The 22,770-nt window shown below is 40.8% G+C and overlaps 1 protein-coding gene across 1 annotated transcript; it reads left to right on the forward strand.

Moving 5' to 3' along the window:
• Nucleotides 1-20,190: 20,190 nt before the first annotated feature.
• LOC110623122 lies at nucleotides 20,191-22,160 on the forward strand. The gene is made up of 3 exons (XM_021768019.2): nucleotides 20,191-20,732; nucleotides 20,952-21,230; nucleotides 21,593-22,160. The coding sequence occupies exons 2-3, from the start codon at nucleotides 20,982-20,984 to the stop codon at nucleotides 21,989-21,991; spliced, it is 648 nt and encodes a 215-aa protein (XP_021623711.1). The 5' UTR covers nucleotides 20,191-20,732; nucleotides 20,952-20,981; the 3' UTR covers nucleotides 21,992-22,160.
• Nucleotides 22,161-22,770: the final 610 nt, after the last annotated feature.

Below are 22,770 nucleotides of genomic sequence, written 5' to 3' on the forward strand. Positions count from 1 at the left end.
CCTTCTTCCGTCATGCTGACATCCAGATTCCCATCCCTCCTCTGGTCCTCTTCCATAACCTCCCTCACATCTGAAGAACTTCCTCCTCTATCTGTCCCCCTTCTGCTAGCATCAAAAGACCTTCTAGGGTCCCTTGACACTCTTTCTCTGCTTGATCTATATGATATTGCCCTAGGCAATGCAGGAGGACGGGCGCTCGTGCCCTCATCCTGTTTTCTTGCTGATCGACGAGTTCCCCTCATCCTGTTTTCTGAAAAACAGCACATAACAAGCAAACATTAGCATCATATGGTTCATGTGGGCACACATGAACCCTCATCACATACATATCATAATAATCATAACATTAATGCACATGTATATTATCATGGCATTTCACATCATCAAACAAGACAGGACTCCACATCCTATCCTAGTGGACATGATCTTCCTATTGTGCTTGACCTTCTATAACATCTATGAGCCCGACACTCTAGGTCCGACCATATGAACCTAGGGCTCTGATACCATTCTGTAACGACCCGAAAATTGGACCGCTACCGGCGCTAGGATCCAGGTCGGCTTAAGGCCGCCGGGACCCGTAGCAAGCCTAACATACATCCTGTGAACCTGTTTAATCCCATACATGATCAACAACATACATAAAAAATTAAAACTTTTCTTTCATTCATATTCTCATGTACCAACCTCAACCTGTGCATGCACTGGACATAAACATAATCATAAACATTGACCCCTCTTTGGGATCTCATCAAAGCCCCAATGGGCGACATAACATGTGTTGGGTTGGTTTACATATACATCATAAGACATCTAAGATCATGTATTAAAAGGGATAACAACATTTTATGGTCAAGCACACCTCTAACATCCATAAACATTTTTACATTTCATTACAATTCTATACATAACATCTCAACATCTTTCATGTCCACACTATCTATTACATAACCAAAACTTCATTACTCTTGCTGACCTCCTGGTCTACCTTGTACCTGCAAGCCTGGGGGTTAAGGGAGAGGGGTGAGCTACAAGAGCCCAGTGAGCAGAATAATAAAACATTTAAAACATATGCTAACATGAAATGCATCACATCACAGCTAATCACATCAAGGATGAATTTGTCACCAATAGTCCCCTACATGGTCCAACTGTGCCAGGGGCGTAGAATGGGTCTCGCTGGTCTTTCTCTTACATGCTGCCAGGGACGTAGAATGGGCCTCACTGGTCTTCCGTACCGTATCATCATCATATCGTAACATACGAGGACTAAAGGATCATCCAACATTCATTCACATCATCAGCATATTATGCAATGCAACATATTCGTGAGTTCTAATGCGATACCCTATTATATCTCATGGCATTCATGATGCGTGAATCATGCTAAAACTGATTTATTTATTTTAAAGCATAAGAGTTATTCCACTCACCTCTGGCTAGCTCTGACCAGACACTGGAGCAGCTGACTCACTGCTGGGGTCCTCGGTTCCTCGGGTCCGAACCTACACAGGTGGACTCAAATGAGGGACCAAACATACATGAACATAACTCTAAACTACTCCCCAAAAACCCCCTAGAACATCATGAAACAATCATAGAAAAACATGCAAAAGAGGGTTGGACAGGGCACTTTCGGCGGCAGGTTCGGCGGCTGAAAGTCCCTCCAGAGCCGAAAGTTAGGCAGGTTCGGCGGCACCTTCGGCGGCCGAAACTCCCAGACAGAGGCGAAACTCATGCATGTTCGGCGGCACTTTCGGCGGCCGAAACTCCCAGACAGAGGCGAAAGTCCTCTTTCGGGGGCAAGTTTTGGCAGCCGAAGGCTGCCTCCACAAGCATGTTCGGCGGCCGAAAGTTCCTTCGGCTGCCGAACCTGGTTTCTCCCAGAATGGCAGAAACTCAACTCTTTTATGCACATTTGCCTCCAAAACTTTCCAATCATGCATAAACCTATTCTACAACACTCATACACAAGCATACAAGCTCCTAGGGGCTTCAAACCATCTAAAACCCCATCTACAACACATCAAACATCCATATCTAAGCCACATTGTCCACATATACATAGTAAACCCAAAAACTCATAAAACCCTACATATGCATTTCTACCTCAAGAATCAACTTAAAACTTGTTAAAAACATATAGTGAGCTCAAGATCGGCCCTTACCTCTTGAAGATCGAGAGGAAAACGACCCTAGCTCGAAGATGGGAGAGATTTGAGTTCTTGAACCTCAAAGCTCCAAAACTTGCTTTAAACTTGAAAATCTTCAAAACAAGGTGAAAACTTGTGAAAATCGTGAAAGATTTGAAGGAAGAAACTCAAGATTGGTGAGGAATGGCGGAGAGCTCACCTTGGCCGACAATGGGGAGAAAACTCGCCCATTTCGGCTAAGGCACCCATTTATAGTGGCTGGCCAGGCCACTTTCGGGAGCCGAACGCGCCTCCGCATGCATGCCATGTTCGGCGGCCGAACCTGGACTTCCCTCACTTTTGCCTTCGGGGGCCTAAGGCACACCTGAAATGCATGTATGTTCGGCGGCCGAACCTGGGTTTTCCTCCAAGGTTGTTTTCATGCAAAAACTCATTTCCATCTTGCTTAAAATAATAAAACACATTAAAACATTTTATGAAAACATGGTTTTACCCTTCTAGAGGTCTCCGACATCCGAGATTCTACCGGACGGTAGGAATTCCGATACCGGAGTCTAGCCGGGTATTACACATAATTTGAAAGTCTTTTCTACGCATGAAGTGACTTTGGAGTCCTCTAATGAAGATTAATATGAAAGTCATTTTGTACAGACTTGTGAAGTCATTGTTTTAACTTAGAGGATACGGTAACGAGTTGATGTATTTCAATCATTATTGCAATTGTGTAATTCATACATACTGTTTTATATCAGAGATATTGTAACGACCCGAAAATCGGACCGCTACCGGCGCTAGGATCCAGATCGGCTTAAGGCCGCCGGGACCCGTAGCAAGCCTGATATATAACCTGTAAACTTGTATAATCCCATACATGATCGACAACATTCATAAAAATTAAAACTTTTCTTTTCATTCATACACCAAACTCAACCTGTGCATGCACTATATATAACATAAACATAACATTGATCCCTCTGTGGGATCTCATCAGTACCCCAAGGGGTGGCATAACCTGTGTTGAGTTGGTTTACATAAACATCATAAAACACCTATGATCATGTATTAAAAAGGGATAACAACATTCTATGGTCAAGCACACCTTTAACATCCATACACATCATCTCATTACATAACTATACTGTACTTTTACATTACATCAAAGTCATTTATCATGTCCACATAACTATTACAAAACCAAGACTTCCTTACTCCATCCGGACTCCTGCTCTATCCTGTACCTGCAAGCCTGGGGGTAAAGGGAGAGGGGTGAGCTAAAAACCCAGTGAGTAGAACTATAAAAACATATTAACACTATGCTCCAATGAAATGCATCATAACACAAACAATTCACATAAGGGTTGGGTGAACTTGTCACCAATTAGTCCCAGCTATCTCTGTGCCAGGCCGTAGCATGGGGTCCTGGTCTTCCTGTCATATCATACATTACTTACCATTGCCCCAGGGCCTCCTCTGGGCTCCTGGTCTTCGAGTCCCATAACCGTGCCAGGCCGTAGAATGGGGTCCTGGTCTTTCCTTACTCTGTGCCAGGCCGTAGAATGGGGTCCTGGTCTTCCTGTCAGGGACTAATTGGGTCATCCAATATTCACCCACATCAACAACAAAGGATGCAATGCGGCATATTCGTGAAATCTAATGCAATCATCCTATTGCATAATCATGATGCATGAAACATGATAAAACATTAAATTTCTCAATTTAAAAGATTAAGTTTAGTTCCACTCACCTCTGGCTGACTCTGACAATGTAACGACCCGAAAATCGGACCGCTACAGACGCTAGGATCCGAGTCGGCTTAAGGCCGCCAAGACCCGTAGCAAGCCTGACATACAACCTGTAAACCTGTTCAATCCCATACATGATCAACAACATACATAAAAATTAAAACTTTTCTTTCATTCAAACACCAAACTCAACCTGCACATGTACTGAACATAGACATAATCATAAACATCGACCCCTCTGTGGGATCTCACCAATGCCCAAAGGCAATTACTGTAACAGCCCGCTTACCGGACCATCACCGGCACTAGGATCCAGATCGGCTTAAGGCCGCCGGGACCCGTAGTAAGCCTACTGTCAACTCTGTGTACCTGATAAATCCCATACATGATCATACTTAAGCTTAAAACTGTTACTTACTCTTCTCTATTATTTTTTTTTTCTTTCTTTGCTTGACTATCTTTTCTTTTCTTGAAACTTTTCTCATCAACTAAGCCTGGACTATGCATGCTCTGTCTGTATGCACTCGAAGAGTGATACCTGCTATGGTACCATACAGTAACTACAGAGATAGAAATACTACCATGCACCAAGCCTAGCTCTCATAACAACATTGTCTCAAACATATATAACATAAAAGGATCATGTACAAAGGAATAACAAGCACTAGGGCCAAGCACAATACTATAACTCACTATATAACTTGCTATTACATCATTGCTATACATTACATAAACTCTGTACTGTACATCATTATCATGTCCACCATTCTATACTATTACATATGCCTTTTACCCTTGCTATCTCTTTCTCTTTCTCTTCTCTGAGGCCCTGAAAAAATGGGGTTAGGGAGAGGGATGAGCTGCTAAAGCCCAGTGAGCGGAATCTATAAAAAATCACATTTAAAACATGCTATCATATGATGCATCACTGCACAAACATTTCACATCTCGGATTGGACATGATCCCAAAACTCCCTCTGTCAGTGCCCGGCCCCCAAAGGAGCTCACACAGGTCTTTCACTAACTACTCATGGTGCCCGACCCTATAAGGGCTCTCACAGGACTCATCCAAGGTAAATGCCCGGCCCCCAAAGGAGCTCACACAGGACATACAATAATGACAGACATATGGGCTATTGAGATCGCCTCGGTCCAATCCACATATACAAGTAATAATGCAATGCATCAACTTGGTGCATACTAATGCAAAGCATCCTACATAAACATGGCATTAATGATGCATGAATCATGCTAAAACAGTTCTTAACTTTTAAAATAAAGTTCTGTTCCACTCACCTCTGTCAACTGCTGAGCAGTCTCTGTAACTCTAACTTTGTGGGCCTCCTTGGTCTCTCGGGTCCGTTCCTACACAGGTGGACTCAAATGAGGACCAAACTTACTTAAACATAACTCTTAATATCTCCCCAAAACCCCTCTAAAACATCATAGGCATGCATGGAAAAATGGGCAAAAGAAGGCTGGACTGGGCACTTTCGGCGGCTGGTTCGGCGGCCGAAACCTCCCTCCAGAGACGAAACTCATGCATGTTCGGCGGCACCTTCGGCGGCCGAAAGCCTCGTCCAGAGACGAAACTCATGCACTTTCGGCGGCCGAACTCCCTCTTTCGGCGGCCGAAAGTCTCTTTCTCACCCAAAAGCCTAGCTTTCGGGGGCAAGGTTTGGCAGCCGAAACTGCCTCCACAAGGGGTTCGGCGGCCGAACCTTGCTTCGGCGGCCGAACCTGGATTCTCCAGAAAGGCAGAATCCGAGCACAACTCATGCTCTCAGCCTCCAAAATCCTATCAAACACCCATAACATGCATACCAACACTTCTCAACTCACAAAGAACATAACTCATGCATATAGAGGCCTAAAAACTAGCTCAAGCCTCAAAAACAACAACAAAACTCATAGAAACTCATATGATCAACATATGTTCAAACTCATGTTTATACCCCCAAAACATGCCATACAACTCTAAACTTACTTGAAACATAAGGGGAGGTGAGGATCCATGCTTACCTCTTGAAGAACTAGAGGATTGATGATCCAAGCTTGGAGATGGGGGAAAACTCAATCAAAATCTCCAAGTGCTCAACTTTGCTTCTTTTTGCTCAAAACTCTTAAACAAAACTCAAATCAAGTTAAAACATGCAAGATTTGAGGAAAACATGAGAAATCACACCAAGGAGAGCTTGAACCTACCTTTGACCCAAAAACAGAGTATGTACCACTCACGTCTCGGGCAAAGGGGCTTTTGTAGTGGCCAACCGACTCTTCCTTCGGCGGCCTAACGTGCATGCGAAACCATGCAACTTTCGGCGGCCGAACTTCACCTTCGGCGGCCGAACCTGGCTTTTGTCCCCTTGGCCTTTTCATTTCAAAACTCAATTTTCTTAACTCAAAACATGCAAACATGATAAAAACACTTAAAAACATCTTAAAAACCTTTCTTATACCCTTAGGGCAAGCTCCGACATCCTCGAATCCCGACTTCCAACGGAAAATCCGCCGGAACGTAGGAATTCCGATACCGGGGTCTAGCCGGGTATTACAATTACAACATAAGTTGAGTTGGTTTACATAAACATCATAAAAGATCTAGGATTATGCATTGAAAGGGATATCTTAAACATAGGTCAAGCACAACCTCTAATCCTCAATATCATTACATTACATAACTATTCATAATTTTACATTTTATCATGTCCAAAGTCTATCTATTACATACAAACGACTTCAACACTCCTGCTGACCTCCTGGTCTACCCTATACCTGCAAACCTGGGGAATTTGGGAGAGGGGTGAGCTACTAGAGCCCAGTGAGCAGAATAGTAAAGCATTTAAAACACATGCTATCATGAAATGCATCACATCACAACTAATCATATCAAGGATGAACTTGTCACCATCTAGCCCTCTACATATTCCAATCATGCCAGGGGCATAGTGCAGGCCACACCTGGTCTTTCTCTTATACATAACATAACATACATAACCAAACTGTGCCGGGGGCGTAGTGCAGGCCACACCCGGTCTTTCTCTTACATAGTGCCAGGGGTGTAGTGCAGGTCACACCTGGACTTCCATATCATAACATCACATCATAACATATGAGGGCCAGTGGATCATTCAACATTCATCCACATCAACAACATATTATGCAATGCAACATATTCGTGAGTTCTAATGCAAACACCCTAATATAGCTCATGGTATTCATGATGCATGAATCATGCTAAACTTTTCATTTATTTAAAACATAAGAGTTTATTCTACTCACCTCTGGTTAGCTCTGACACTGACTGAAGCAGCTGACTCACTGCTGAGGTCCTCGGTTCCTCGAGTCCGAACCTACACAGGTGGACTCAAATGAGGGACCAACATACTATAACATGACTCTGAAAACATCCCCCAAAAACCCTCTAAAACATCTCAAAACATTCATTCAAGAACATGCAAAAGAAGGCTGGACAGGGCACTTTCGGCGGCAGGTTTGGCGGCCGAAAGTCCCTCTAGAGCCGAAAGTTAGGCAGGTTCGGCGGCACCTTCGGCGGCCGAAACTCCCAGACAGAGGCGAAACTCATGCATGTTCGGCGGCACCTTCGGCGGCCGAAAGTGCCAGACAGAGACGAAAGTCTCCTTTCGGGGGCAAGCTTCGGCAGCCGAAGGCTGCCTCCACAAGCACGTTCGGCGGCCGAAAGTTCCTTCGGCTGCCGAACCTGGTTTCTCCCAGAATGGCAGAAACTCAGCTCCCTTATGCATTTATGCCTCCCATCTCATCCAAACATGCATTTAGCTCAACCAAAACATGCATACAAGTTCCTAGGGGCATCAACTAGCTAAAACCCCATCTACAACACATCAAACATGCATTTGCAAGCCACATTGTTCAAAATCACAACATTAACTCATATACTCCAACATAGCCTAACATGCATTTCTACCCCCATGAACTTGCATAAAACTTGTTTAAAACATAATGTAAGCTAGAGATCGACTCTTACCTCTTGAAGATCGAGAGTAGAGGCGATCTATCTTGGAGTTGGGAGGGATTTGAGTTCTTGAACCTCAAAGCTCCAAAACTTGCTCAAAACTTGGAAATCTTCAAGACAAGATGAAAACTAGTGAAAAACTTGAAAGATTTGAAGGAAAGGACTCAAGATCGGTGAGGGATGGCGGAAAACTCACCTTGGCCGACAACGGAGAGAAAAACTCGCCCGTTTTCGGCTAAGGGACCCTTTTATAGTGGCTGGCCAGGCCACGTTCGGGGGCCGAATGTGCCTCCGCATGCATGCCATGTTTCGCGGCCGAACTTGAGGTTCGGAGGCCGAACCTGGGATTCCCTCACTTATGCCTTCGGGGGCCTAAGGCACACCCGAAATGCATGCATGTTCGGCGGCCGAACTTGAGGTTCAGCGGCCGAACCTGGGTTTTCCTCCAAAATCATTTTCATGCAAAAACTCAATTACAGCTTGCTTAAAACCATAAAACACATTAAAACATTTTATGAAAAACATGGTTTTACCCTTCTAGAGGCTTCCGACATCCGGGATTCCATCGGACGGTAGGAATTCCGATACCGGAGTCTAGCCAGGTATTACAGACAACACTGAAGCAGCTGAACTCATTGCTGGGGTCCTTGGTTCCTCGGGTCCGAACCTACACAGGTGGACTCAAATGAGGGACCAAACATACTAGAACATGACTCTAAAATACTCCCCAAAAACCCCCCGAAAGCACCTCAAAACATCATGGAAAAACATGCAAAGGAGGGCTGCACAGGGCACTTTCGGCGGCAGGTTCGGCGGCCGAAAGTCCCTCCAGAGCCGAAAGTCAGGCAGGTTCGGCGGCACCTTCGGCGGCCGAAACTCCCAGACAGAGGCGAAACTCATGCATGTTCGGCGGCACTTTCGGCGGCCGAAAGTGCCAGACAGAGACGAAAGTCTCCTTTCGGGGGCAGGCTTCGGCAGCCGAAAGGCTTGCCTCCCAGCCATGTTCGGCGGCCGAAAGTCCTTCGGCTGCCGAACCTGGTTTCTGCCAAAGGGCAGAAACCTGGCTCCTCTATGCACATTTGCCTCCAAAACTTCCAATCATGCATAAACCTATTCTACAACACTCCCAAACATATAACATCAAGCATACAAGTTCCTAGGGGCTTCAGAACATCAAAAACCCCAACTACAATACATCAAACAACTCACATTGCTCAAAACATCACATGAACACATAAACTCCAACATAACCTAACTTGCATTTCTACCATTTAAATCTACTTAAAACTTGTTAAAAACATAAAAAGAGTTCAAGATCGACCCTTACCTCTTGAAGATCGAGAGAGAGACGACCTCAACTTGAAGATGGGAGAGATTTGAGTTCTTGAACCTCAAAGCTCCAAAACTTGTTCAAATGCTCAAAATCTTCAAAACAAAGGTAAAACTAATGAAAATCGTGAAAGATTTGAAGGAAAGGACTCAAGATCGGTGAGGGATGGCGGAGAGCTCACCTTGGCCGACGACGGGGAAAAAGCTCGCCCGTTTTCGGCTAAGGGACCCTTTTATAGTGGCTGGCCAGGCCACGTTCGGGGGCCGAACGTGCCTCCGCAACACATGCAAGTTCGGCGGCCGAACATGAGGTTCAGCGGCCGAACCTGGACTTCCCTCACTTATGCCTTCGGGGGCCTAAGGCTCTCCCGAAGTGCATGCATGTTCGGCGGCCGAACTTGGGGTTTCGGCGGCCGAACCTGAGTTTTCCTCCAAGGTTGTTTTCATGCAAAAACTCATTTCCATCTTACTTATAACCATAAAACACATTAAAACATTTTATGAAAACATGGTTTTACCCTTCTAGAGGTCTCCGACATCCGAAGTTCCACCGGACGGTAGGAATTTCGATACCGGAGTCTAGCCGGGTATGACATTCTCCCCCCCTTAAGAACATTCGTCCCCGAATGTTCCACAACTTGCACATGCAAAGCACACAACATAACATACACATAAAACACATAAAACATATAAAACTAACCTTAGAAAAGATAAGGGTACTGCTGGAGCATGGACTCCCGTGTCTCCCAAGTGCATTCTTCCATATTGTGGTGGTTCCAAAGGACTTTCACCATCGGGATTTCCTTGTTTCTCAACTTTCTGATCTGAGTGTCCAGAATCCGTACCGGCTGCTCAACATAGGTGAGATCCTCTTGGATCTCCACATCAGGCTCACTAAGAACCTTGCCCGGATCTGACACGAACTTCCTCAACATGGAAACATGGAAAACCGGATGGATTCTTTCCATTGAAGCAGGTAAATCCAGCTTGTACGATACATTCCCAATCTTTTGCAAGACTTCAAAGGGTCCGATGTACCGTGGAGCCAGCTTGCCTTTCTTCCCAAACCGAACCACTCCTTTCATTGGAGACACCTTAAGCAATACCAGATCCCCCTCCTGGAACTCTACTTGCCTTCTGCGGATGTCTGCAAAACTCTTCTATCTGCTTGCAGCAGTCTTGATTCTTTCTCTGATTAAGGGTACCACCATGCTGGTGATCTCTACTAACTCAGGCCCTGCCAAGGCCTTCTCTCCAACTTCTTCCCAGAAAACAGGTGATCTGCACTTCCTCCCATACAAAGCTTCATATGGAGCCATCCCGATGCTAACATGATGGCTGTTATTGTAGGCAAACTCCACCAAAGGTAGATGTTGCCTCCAAGAACCGCCAAAGTCCAGCACACACATTCTAAGCATATCCTCTATTGTCTGGATGGTCCTCTCCGACTATCCGTCCGTCTGTGGATGGAAAGCAGTGCTAAAATCTAATCTGGTACCCATGGCATCCTGCAGACTCCGCCAAAACCTGAAGGTGAACTGGGGCCCTCTATCGGACACTATAGAAACAGGGACCCCATGTAGTCTGACGATCTCATCAACATACACCTGCGCCAACTTGTCCACAGAATAGCCACTCCTGACAGGGATGAAGTGAGCAGATTTGGTGAGTCTGTCCACAATCACCCAAATGGAGTCTAATCTGTTGGACGTCGCCGGTAACCCCACTACGAAGTCCATAGCTATATTCTCCCATTTCCACTCTGGAATAGGTAGCGGGTTAAGCATTCCAGCCGGCTTCTGATGTTCCAGCTTCACCCTCTGACACACTTCGCAGGCTGACACAAACTGTGCCACCTCTCTCTTCATAGCTGGCCACCAATAAACCTTCTTCAGATCTTGATACATCTTGGTGGCTCCGGGGTGAACGTTGTATCTCGCATTATGAGCCTCTCTCATAATGTCTCCTTTTAGCCCTATGTCATCTAGTATACAAAGTCGTCTCCCATAGCGGAGGATCCCCTTGCTGTAAAATCTGAACTCACTGTCTTTGCCTGACTGAACCGTCCTGGCAATCTTCACTAACTCTGGGTCCTCATGCTGTTTCTGAGCCACCTGCTCTAGAAACACGGGTGTCACTTTCATCTGAGCAACTAAAGCACATGTACCAGACAACTCCAACTGTAGACCTTCCTCAATGAGCTTGTAAAACTCCTTCACCACTGGTCTCCTCTCAGCCGTGATGTGGGATAGACTGCCTAGTGACTTCCGGCTTAGGGCGTCTGCTACAACATTCGCCTTACCCGGATGGTATTGAATCTTGCAATCATAATCACTCAGCAGTTCTACCCATCTTCTCTGTCTCAAGTTCAAATCTCTTTGACTCAGGATGTACTGCAGGCTTTTATGATCTGTGAAGATCTCACATTTTACCCCATAGAGGTAGTGCCTCCACATCTTGAGTGCAAAGATTACTGCTGCCATTTCCAGGTCATGTGTGGGATAATTCAACTCGTGCTTCTTCAGCTGCCTAGAAGCATAAGCAATCACCCTTTCATTCTGCATTAACACACAACCCAATCCCACTCGGGATGCATCACAGAAAACTGTGAAATCCTCATTGCTAGCTGGCAGAGCTAACACTGGTGCTGAAGTCAACCTCTTCTTAAGCTCTTCAAAACTCTCTTCGCACTGGTCGGTCCACACAAATTTCTGATTCTTCCTGGTTAACCTGGTCAGAGGAGCTGCAATTTTTGAGAAGTCCTAAACGAACCTCCTGTAGTAACCTGCCAAACCCAAGAAACTTCTGATCTCTGACACTGAAGTGGGTCTAGGCCAGTTAGCCACAGCTTCTATCTTCTTGGGGTCTACCTCTATTCCATTTTCTGACACTACATGCCCCAAGAATGAAATGCTCCTCAGCCAGAACTCACACTTGGAGAACTTGGCATACAAGCCATGCTCCCTCAAGGTCTGTAGAACCAACCTCACATGATGGGCATGCTCCTCTGCATTCCTGGAATACACTAAGATATCATCTATGAAGACAATAACGAAGTGATCCAGGTACTGGCTAAACACTCTGTTCATGAGATCCATGAATGCTGCAGGGGCGTTGGTTAACCCGAACGGCATCACAAGGAACTCAAAATGCCCATATCTGGTCCTGAAAGCTGTCTTTGGCACATCTTTCTCTCTGATCCTCAGTTGATGATACCCGGACCTCAGATCTATTTTAGAGAAACAACCCGCTCCTGCTAGCTGGTCGAATAGATCATCGATCCTTGGCAAAGGGTACCTATTTTTGGTAGTGACTTTGTTCAACTGCCTGTAGTCGATGCAAAGTCTGAGGGATCCATCCTTCTTTCTTACAAACAACACTGGAGCACCCCAGGGTGAGGTACTCGGTCGGATGAAGCCCTTGTCTACTAGCTCCTATAACTGCTCCTTCAACTCTTTCAATTCTGCTGGCGCCATCCTGTAAGGAGGGATAGAGATCGGTCGGGTTCCAGGCATTAGTTCTGTCTCGAACTCTATCTCCCTAGCAGGTGGTAAACCTGGCAGTTCGTCTGGGAACGCATCCAAAAACTCTCTGACCACCGGCACCGAGGCGGGCTCTCTAACCTGACTGCTAAGCTCTCTCACGTGAGCCAAATACCCCTAACATCCCCTCCTAAGCAACCTGCGAGCCTGAAGAGCCGATATCAGACCTTTAGGTGTACCCCTCCTGTCTCCCCTGAAGACGACCTCTAACCCATCCTGACCTCTGAACCTGACTACCTTGTCCCTGCAGTCCAAGGTAGCACCATGGGTAGATAGCCAGTCCATCCCTAGAATGACGTCAAAGTCTGTCAAATCTAGAACCACCAGGTCAGCGGACAAGCATCTTCCCTCAACAAACACAGGACTACACTGGCAGACTGACTCTGCCACTGATGGATCACACTTGGGTCCACTGACCCAGAGAGGACACTCTAACCCAGAGATCATCAACCCCAACCTCTCAACGGCTCTCGGTGCAATAAAAGAATGAGATGCACCAGGGTCCATCAAGGTATAAACATCTGAACAACCAATGACTAAGTTACCTGCCACCACGGTGTTAGATGCATCTGCCTCCTGCTGAGTCATTGTGAAGATCCGTGCTGGAGCTGATGGACCTTCACCTCTGAAACCCGCTGAAAAAGAGGCTGCCCCTCTCCGTCTGCCTCTGCCACTGGCCTGAGTCGTGGCTGGAGCTGCTGGCTGTGCTACACTACCTGAGGCTGTCTGCTGGGACTGTGCCATCGGGACTGCTCTTGGACATTCTCGAGCCATATGCCCCTCCTGACCACATCTGAAACAGGCTGTCGTCCCAAACCGACATACTCCCCTGTGCGGCCTACCACACCTTGCACAAACTGCATTATCAGCACCAGAGCTTGAGCCACTCCCAAATCCCAGACTGGACTTGTCCTTGCTCCAGAATTTGTTCTTCTTACCCTTGGCTTTACTCCATCTCTTACTGCCTGAAGCTGCTGCACTCAAGGTAGAGGAATCTAACCTTCCCCCACCCGGAGTTTTAGAACCAGAAGACTGTGCCACTGTCTGCTTAACTGTCCCCTGAATTATGGCACTAGCCTCCATTTTCTTGGCCATATCTATTATGGCATGGAAGCTCTCCCTGTCCACTGACTAAATCAAGGAGGAATACCGGGAGTGAAGTTTCATAACATACCTCCTCGACCTCTTCGAATCTGTATCCAGACTCTGCCCAGCGAAAGGCAACAGCTCCAAGAATCTGTCGGTGTACTCCTCTACACTCATTTCATCCGTCTGCCTCAACTGTTCAAACTCTATCATCTTCAGCTCCCTTGAACTATAGGGAAAAGCCCATCCTGCAAACTCGTTTGCAAACTCTTCCCAAGACATGCTGTCCACCCTCGGATTCACATAGTTCTTAAACCACTCACAGGCCTTCTTGCATTTTAATGTGAACCCAGCCATCTGAATGGCTCTACTGTCATCCGCCCCTAACTCCTCTGTAATTGTCTTGACCCTCTCAAGATACACAAATGGGTCACCACCTGATTCAAACTGGGGAGCACCCAGCTTCATATATTCAGTCATCTTGACCTTGCTCCCACCAGATGAGCTAGGCCTAGGTAATTGAGTTTCTGGAACTGGGGTTTCTGCTGATGGTGGAGGAGGTGCAACATTTTCTGTGGTAGGGTTTGCTGGATTTGGATAGTAGAGTGGAGGTGGATACATCGGGTACTGTGAGTATGGTGGGTAGTAAGGTGGGTAGGGCATGTGTGTGGGATAAGGGGTAAAGCTAGGGTAATCCGATGTACCTCCCATTGAATACCCGGGATGTTGTGAGAAATGTGGGTAGTGGGGTGGCTGAACAAATCCCGAGGCCTGAGTGCCTCCTTGGGACTCTCCCATACCTTCTTCTGACATGCTAACTTCCAGACTGCCATCCCTTCTCTGCTCTACCTCCATATCATTCCTCATATCCTCTGACATTCCTTCCTGGACTGTTCCCCTCACTGATCTGCTTCTACCCAGATCCAGAGACCTTCTAGGGTCTCTAACTGCTCTTTCTCTGCTAGACCTACTAGACATTGCCCTAGGCAATGCTGGAGGACGGGCGCTCATGCCCTCATCCTCAGGTGGCACTCCAGTCAATCGTGCAGATCGACGAGTTCCTCTCATCCTGTTTTCTGAAAAACAGCACACATAGCATAAACATTAGCATCATATGGTTCATGTGGGCACACATGAACCCTCATCACATACATCACATAGTGGCTGGCCAGGTCACGTTCGGGGGCCGAACGTGCCTCCGCAACACATGCAAGTTCGGCGGCCGAACATGAGGTTCGGCGGCCGAACCTGGACTTCCCTCACTTATGCCTTCGGGGGCCTAAGGCTCTCCCGAAGTGCATGCATGTTCGGCGGCCAAACTTGGGGTTTCAGCGGCCGAACCTGAGTTTTCCTCCAAGGTTGTTTTCATGCAAAAACTCATTTCCATCTTGCTTATAACCATAAAACACATTAAAATATTTTATGAAAACATGGTTTTACCCTTTTAGAAATCTCCGACATCCAAAGTTCCACCGGACGGTAGGAATTCCGATACTGGAGTCTAGCTGGGTATTACAGATATAACTATGAGAAGCATGTCAGAAAGACAATAAATGTCTCCTCACACAATATTAATTTTATTATTTAGTGAAATAATAAAATTTAAAACAATTATAAGTTTTTATTTTATTTACAAATAAAATTAAGAGCTCCAAAACTTATAATATAAGATGTCATCTCAAATTAATTGAGAATAAGAGTGAGAGATCATTTTATTAAAAAATATTGATCTTATGTGAATAAATCACATTATCTGGCTGTTAGTTCTATTTTGAAACGAGTAGCTTAGAGAATTCAAATTTGTACATTAAATATACTAAAATTATCATCTGTATAATACCATAAATAGAACTTTATTATGAATGGAAAGATATATAGCATGTGATTCATACCACATATGCTTGTGACTAATGATGGGAGTACAAGCGCTGATCTATGCTTGTTAATGTATGAGACCCTAAAGATTATAAGTAATCTTACTAATACCCTTAGAACTCTGATTTATTACTTGAGACTTATTTAATGTTTGCTATCTTAGAATATTATCAAATTATTATGAATGATTCAATCTGATGAGATATTTCTAAAAAAGCAAATTGAATAAGGTTAAGAGTATCGAGATATAAGAAAGATCATATAAAAGTATCACATTTGTTTTGTATTCATTGAAAGGTCAATTATGTTTATCTGTGTATAGATTATAATTGTGGACATAAAAGAAAATAATTGAGATTATATGGATATTTAATGTGATAAATAAATTAAGGTATTACATACTGCAATTACTCTGAATTTCACCATTTGAGCAGTTATATTGCCCTAACAAATATATAACATTCGAACTCTCGAAGTATGCACAAGTCACGGTCTATTTGTCAGTGTACACATCATGCCCTATCATATGTGAGTGGGAGATGAAAGAAATAATACACTCAAAATAAAGCCAAAAATAAAAAGGCCGAAATAAAGTCTATATCTTATTTGTAATAGCTCAGTTTTAATTTATTATAAATAAATTAAACAAAAAATAGAAAAAAATTTAAATTTAAATTTTTGGCAGTTATATGACAAAAGGCCATGTAACTGCTCCTTCATGGGTGGTGGACAATATTTTTTCTCTCAATCTGATCATTTAACAAAAATGCTCTCTCACTCTCTGCTCTAAATAGAAAATATAGTACAATTTACTCTCTTTCTAAAAAAAATAGTCTACCAAGAAGAAAAAACAGTTGTTTTAGGAAAATAAAAAAGTTTTTCTCCATATTTATTTTTTGTTGGGCTATTTTCTGCGGACGTCGGATTATCTCCTGTATACATCGAGTGGTCTCCTATGTTCGTATGGAATGAAAGGACAACAATTGTGGACTCTACGGATATCTACTTAGGTTTAAATATAATGCAATTCTAGATAACCCTTTGTGAATTATATAATGGTTCATTGATAATACGTGATTATGTATAATTTATGTGATACAAGGTGAATTTTTTGTATGGTTTTTAATTATTTTAATTCTAAAAAATTTATGGATTTTCCAACAGCTTAATCATCAATTTACTATTCATAACTTCTTAATTGTTGCTTTGCAAAAGAGAAACTTGTCATTTGCAAATAAGACATTTATAATTGTGGGAGTGTATATATTCATCTTGAGCCCCATAGGAAATATAATTCGAAATACTCATTTAGGTCAACCAATACAAATAATTTTATATTTAAGTAATATAAAATTTATAAATATAAAATTAAGATGTGTTAATCACTTCATTCTCTCCTCAATCTATTTAAAGTATGAGTTTTAAATTTAAAATAATAAATTAAAAATCAATAATTCTTAATTAAAAATTGTACACGACTCGACTTATAAAATTTTTTTAAAAAATAATTTTATAATATTTAACAAATCGAGTATTAATAAATTTAAACTTATTTACAAATTCATAATCTATAATACATATAAAGATGTAAATGAAGCGATGAACCTTTTGGATGAATTAAAATATTTTTATACCTTTAATATTTATAAAAATTAAATAATAATATAAAATGAAATTTTGAATTATAAAATTATTTTACATATATTCAATGTAATTATAATGATAATAGAATTATTACTTTACATACGAATTCTATTATTATTAACCACTCTTAATTAATTAATGATTTTTCATAAATATGAGTCCTAAAAATATTAAGTTAATTAAAGAAAATTATAAAACTTATTAATCCTGAATCAAACTAAATTTATGTTGCATACTGTTGGATTGAATTTTTTTTTTTTTGGGTAAGCAAGGAATTAACTAAATATTAGTCTAGCTCAAATAGACTCAGCAGAGTCATTCAGCAGCAAGAATTTCAAACTGGTAGGTGGTGCTGTTGAATTTCAAATTAGTAGGTGATTGCTTCAAGATTTCAAGCGGGACTACACTTGCGCGACTACTTGCGCGATGCAAGTGTAGTCATACTATCCACATAATAGTTAGTCTCGTATGAAATGTGATTAAATAAACTAAAAAAATGTTGGTCCGAATAAATTTAAAATAATAAAATTTTCCTGATTTAAGAGCATCCACAGCAGCTCTATTGTCGCACTCCATCATACTTCACTGAATTATAGAGGGATCCCTGGGGAAGAGGATCAAGTTGGCCCGTTGTTTCAAAGAGAGAAGGACGGGTTATTCACATACTGTTTCCATCTCAACATTATTGAGAAAATTCTTGTTAAGGGAGACAAAGAAGTCTTTCAACAAGCGCTCGGTCGAATTTCTAAATTTCCTCCTCCAAAGGCTAGAGTCAGCAATATATAATATTTTTTAATTTCGTATAAAAATTAAACTAGATTGCCCGTATTATTTATTATTTAAAATTGAAAAGTAAATTAACTTTCATATAAATATCATATTTTATATAAAAACGTGTAATTTTTTATATAATGAGATATTTTTAGTTAATATTGTTCTAAAATAATTATTTTTATTTTAAATTAATAAATTAAATTATTTCAAGTTATTCTAATAAATTTACTTAAAAGAATTATCAAAAAAATTAGAGTATTAAGCAAGGGTATTTGCAAACGTTACATAAAATTGAACAAAAAAAGAAAGATAATTTTAACCAGTAATGAGGTTAAAAAAATAAAACTATATATTTTTTGTATAAAAATATTTTTTACTTTTAAAAAAATTATTAATATTTATTTTATTTATAGAGAACAAAAAATATTAACAATAATATCTAGTATTACAATAAAGAAATTTAGATATGAAAAACTGTGCGAATATTAATAGTGTAATAAAATTATTTAATACTAAATATATTAATGTTTATGAAAAATTTAAGTTGATATTAACACAATATACCATCATCAAATAAAATAAAATAATTATATCTCAAAAAAAATTATATTATAGTTTTATACCATTCGATTATATAGATATACTTACTAAAAATAATAAAATAATATATATATAGTTTAAATATTTTTATATGTTCTTTTATTTTGAGTTAAGTTTATAATAATTAAATTTTAATATCAATATTTTCATTTTAAAAAAAATTAATTATAGTTATTCATTGTGAAATTAACATATATAATGAAAATATAAAAAAAGATATCAAGTACAAATCTCTGGATTATTATATTAAATATAATATTAATTTATATATATTATTATTTAATTATCTTAGTAGTTTTTTTATTCCCAATAAATTAATAAAGTACTACTAATTTTAATTTATAAAGAGATTTAACTGATAATAATAAAATTTTTTAAATTTTATTTAATAAATAAATAAAAGAAAATAAACAACAACACTAATGTTAAAATCCTCAATTTATTTCTTTTTTATAAATAATCAATATTATTATTGTAAAAATATAATATATCAATATCAGTTTCACTATTGACGGTTAATACCGTAGTTAAACCCACGTAAGAGAGTTTAGTTGAAACTCACCCCGCTCGAATAGACCGAATAAATTGAAATTTAGACTCAACAAAAAGGATCAAACTCACTTGACTTAATGGGTCGATGAAAATGGACTCATCTATATCCGTGACCTTATCAGCACGAGCACTGAAAAGAATTAAATCGCAGTCTAATGGTAAAAAAAAGAGAGAGTATGTTCGTAAGCAACAAATGACATTATAGCAGTGTGGTTGTTATACGTCATTAGAGGACAAATAAAAAAATTCAGACTAAATTCACTTGCAAGAGATACCAAAACTCCACCCTTTTCTAGGTATCAAATCATCGATTATTATATTTTTGTAGTTAAGCTTTATGAAAAATATTTTTCAAAAAATTTTGGTAATTAATGTGTTTTGCTAATGAGTATTCTACCCATAATTTTAATGAACAGAATTTCAGTTCAATAATGATATAATAAATAAAAAATGTTAGTGTTAAAAAAATTATTAACTCAATTTTAATGTATATATATAAAAAATCAATATGTATGTGAAATTTATTTATGTATTATTTTAGTTATGTATCTTACTTAATTGTACAAAAATTTTATATAAAAAGCTGTTAAATTTATTTTTATATAAAATTTCAAAATTCGTGGTAAAAAAAATGTGACAAACTCGTAGAAAAGGCTAGCGATTTTAGAAGATCCCATAAAAGACAATGAAGCAGAGACGGAGGCCCAACCCACGACATCTAAATATCTAGGATATATCTAAACGTTAAAATTGGATTAGATAAGAAGCATAGAGAGAGAAAGGGTGATAGAAACGTGTACGATCCTGATTCAGTCTCAGGAACCGCCATATGAATCGCCCTTGGATCCATTGACTCTCCCTCTATTTTTGTACAATTCCTATATAATGCTTTCTTCTTTCTGTCTCACTCTCATCCAAAACCCTCTCCCTCGTTTCCCGATCTCTAGTCCGATGGGTTCTCTACGATGATGCACCGTCGATTTTCCCTTTCCTTCTTCTCAAATTTCTTCATCGGGTTTTATGATCCAAGCAAGAGGTCATCGAGGAGCTTGTTTGGGGCTTTCGAGTGAGCGCAGAGGTGTTTCGAAGAGCAGAGGAAGATAATGCCTTCGATCCACATACAGCTCCTTTTGCTTCCATCTTTGGCTCTCTTTCATGTTGGATTGTGTTCTCACCGTTTGAAACGGCTTGAGAAGGGTGATCGGCGTGGTAATCTTAGTTAACAATAGGATCTTTTTTTCTTCTTGTTCTTCTTCTGTATTCTTTTATAAATCTGTCTGTATTCCTCTCTACGTTCGTTGGTTTTTGGGTTCTGGCTTTCTGGGTTACTACAATTAGCTGTTATTTGTTGATAATCTTGGGTTCGATAAGTCGGAGGTGGAGATCGCGTTTGAAGAATTTGTTTGGACTTGATAAGAGATATTCAGAGAAAGCCTAAGAGGTAATGTGTATGCGTTTTGTCTGTTTATAATGGATGTATAATCTGATGAATATGTGGGAAAGGTTGGGGATATTGATTGAGACTATGGACAATTGAATCACTCATTTGATAGTAATGGTTTTGTTTTGATGGGTTTACATTGTTTTATATAATTGTATCCAGTTTCATGCTATTACTTTGGCTTGTGTTTTTTCATGGAGTCCTTTCTCGTTTTTGCAGTTACCTATTTCTTGTTTGGCGGTGTTATTGATGGACATTATATCTAGTGGATGTGTTGCTTGTGACGGTGTTCTGGTAGCTGAAACCCAAACGAATTGTTCGAAGGTTGATGGAGATTATAAAAGCGATGCAGAGGGATTTCAAGAGCTTGAGCCAAATGGGCATGAATCCGTTAATAAGTCCCTAGAAAAGGCTGCAACTTTGCCATCTGAAGATGATGAACCTGAAGCAGCACTGCAGCTTCTGTTCTCTGGGAAATCCGATCAGCCTGCATTGCAGGTAAGCTTTTTGTTCATTATACAGTTTAATGTGCATCTGACATCTTTGATTGAAGATTCCATTCTCATATTTATTGTTTGATGGGATTGGATTCTTGAGAGGGGAGATGGAGGGTGAGACAGACGGATGGAGGAGGGAGAAGGTGGTGGTTGTGGCGGTGTTGGTGGAGGAATTTGTAAGGTGGTGCTGGAATATTCATTTGAATCCCTATTTAACACGTAGTTTACATTCAAAGGGAGCCGCATTTAATAGTTTGCATTGCATTTGTTTGATTTGGATTGGAAAAATACCTGCCTTATTGTTGTTTAATTTCCTTTAGCTTTCTGTTGAGGATATTTAATTAATCTGTTCTTTCTTTGAAGCTTGTGTCTGCCATGAAAGGTAGTCGTGAAAAACTGGGAGCATCACCAAGGAAGCTGGCAGTGTCTTGGGCCCCTGACGTGTATGATCCCATTCCTAATTCGTTATCACACACTGTTAAAAGCAGACAGAAGAAGTCCAGGAAAGATAAAAATAGCAACAAATCCAAGAAAAATGGAAAGAAGGGCCAGAAAGGTAACTCAAAAGGAGGAGGCGGCGGCAAGGACAAGAAGCAATTCCGCAAAACTGGTGGGAGGTCTGATAAATTTTACGAGCCACTGGACGCTTGTGATGATCCTGAACTTGGTGAGTTTGCTGTCGGTAGCCCTGACTACTGTGGAAGTAGCTTCCTCAAAAAATCACCCACAATGTTTCACTACCCTGTTGCAGAGGCGTTGTGAACTCACACCTTCATTCTACAATTTGGTGTTCTGTGAATAAATAATTGTGGCTATGAAGCTTTTGACTGGAAGATGTGATTGGGTTACCTGTCTTAACCATGTTTTGGTTGATGCTATTACTATATCAACTTGTATTGGTTTTATGCTACTTGTATGATTTTCTCGTCAATCTTTTAGACTTTTAAGGGATCAAGAGTTGCAGACCTTTTAGCATTAATGCCCCTAAGATATAAAAATATATAAGATTCAACTCTTTATATGCAAAGTGCTAAAATAAAATACAACAATAATAAAAAAAATAAAGGACCCATAAAACCTACGATCTAAGCAAGAGGAACATATAAATATTCTCCTCTGAAAAAATTGATGGATTTATCCAAACCACAGCACCAAAATAATGAGGAAAAGGAACCCACATTTCGAGTGGGTTAAAAAAGGCAGGAGATTGCCTGCTTACTAACAGGGAAAAAGACCCTTGTTCCTAGAAACAGAACAAAATTAAGAGAAAAACTTTCTCCCTAATCTAGAAAAACCTCTACTTTGGCATGCCAAGCATAAGACTTGATTTTCTCTTTCCTGTCTTGCAAATATTTATGAAAATCTGAATTGTCTGTAAATTTTCTGCAGTAATTAAACAAAGCTTCTTAATTGCGGAATTAAGAAATTAATGTTTCAATTTTTTATTTAACTCAAATTATGAAAAGCTTCTATGCCTTCAGTTATTTCTAAGTGATCAAACCTAACAAAATAAATAAATAGATTGTTCTAATAAATAAAAA

Source organism: Manihot esculenta, chromosome 9 (genome assembly GCF_001659605.2).
Source record: "Manihot esculenta cultivar AM560-2 chromosome 9, M.esculenta_v8, whole genome shotgun sequence".
Taxonomy (NCBI): Eukaryota; Viridiplantae; Streptophyta; class Magnoliopsida; order Malpighiales; family Euphorbiaceae; genus Manihot; species Manihot esculenta.

What these genes read in the sequence shown, in the direction of transcription:
- LOC110623122 (XM_021768019.2), top strand. Translation starts at nt 20,982, where the DNA reads ATGGACATTATATCTAGTGGATGTGTTGCTTGTGACGGTGTTCTGGTA. An exon ending in CCGATCAGCCTGCATTGCAG is followed by an intron (nt 21,231 to 21,592) that starts GTAAGCTTTTTG and finishes CTTTCTTTGAAG; the next exon opens with CTTGTGTCTGCCATGAAAGG.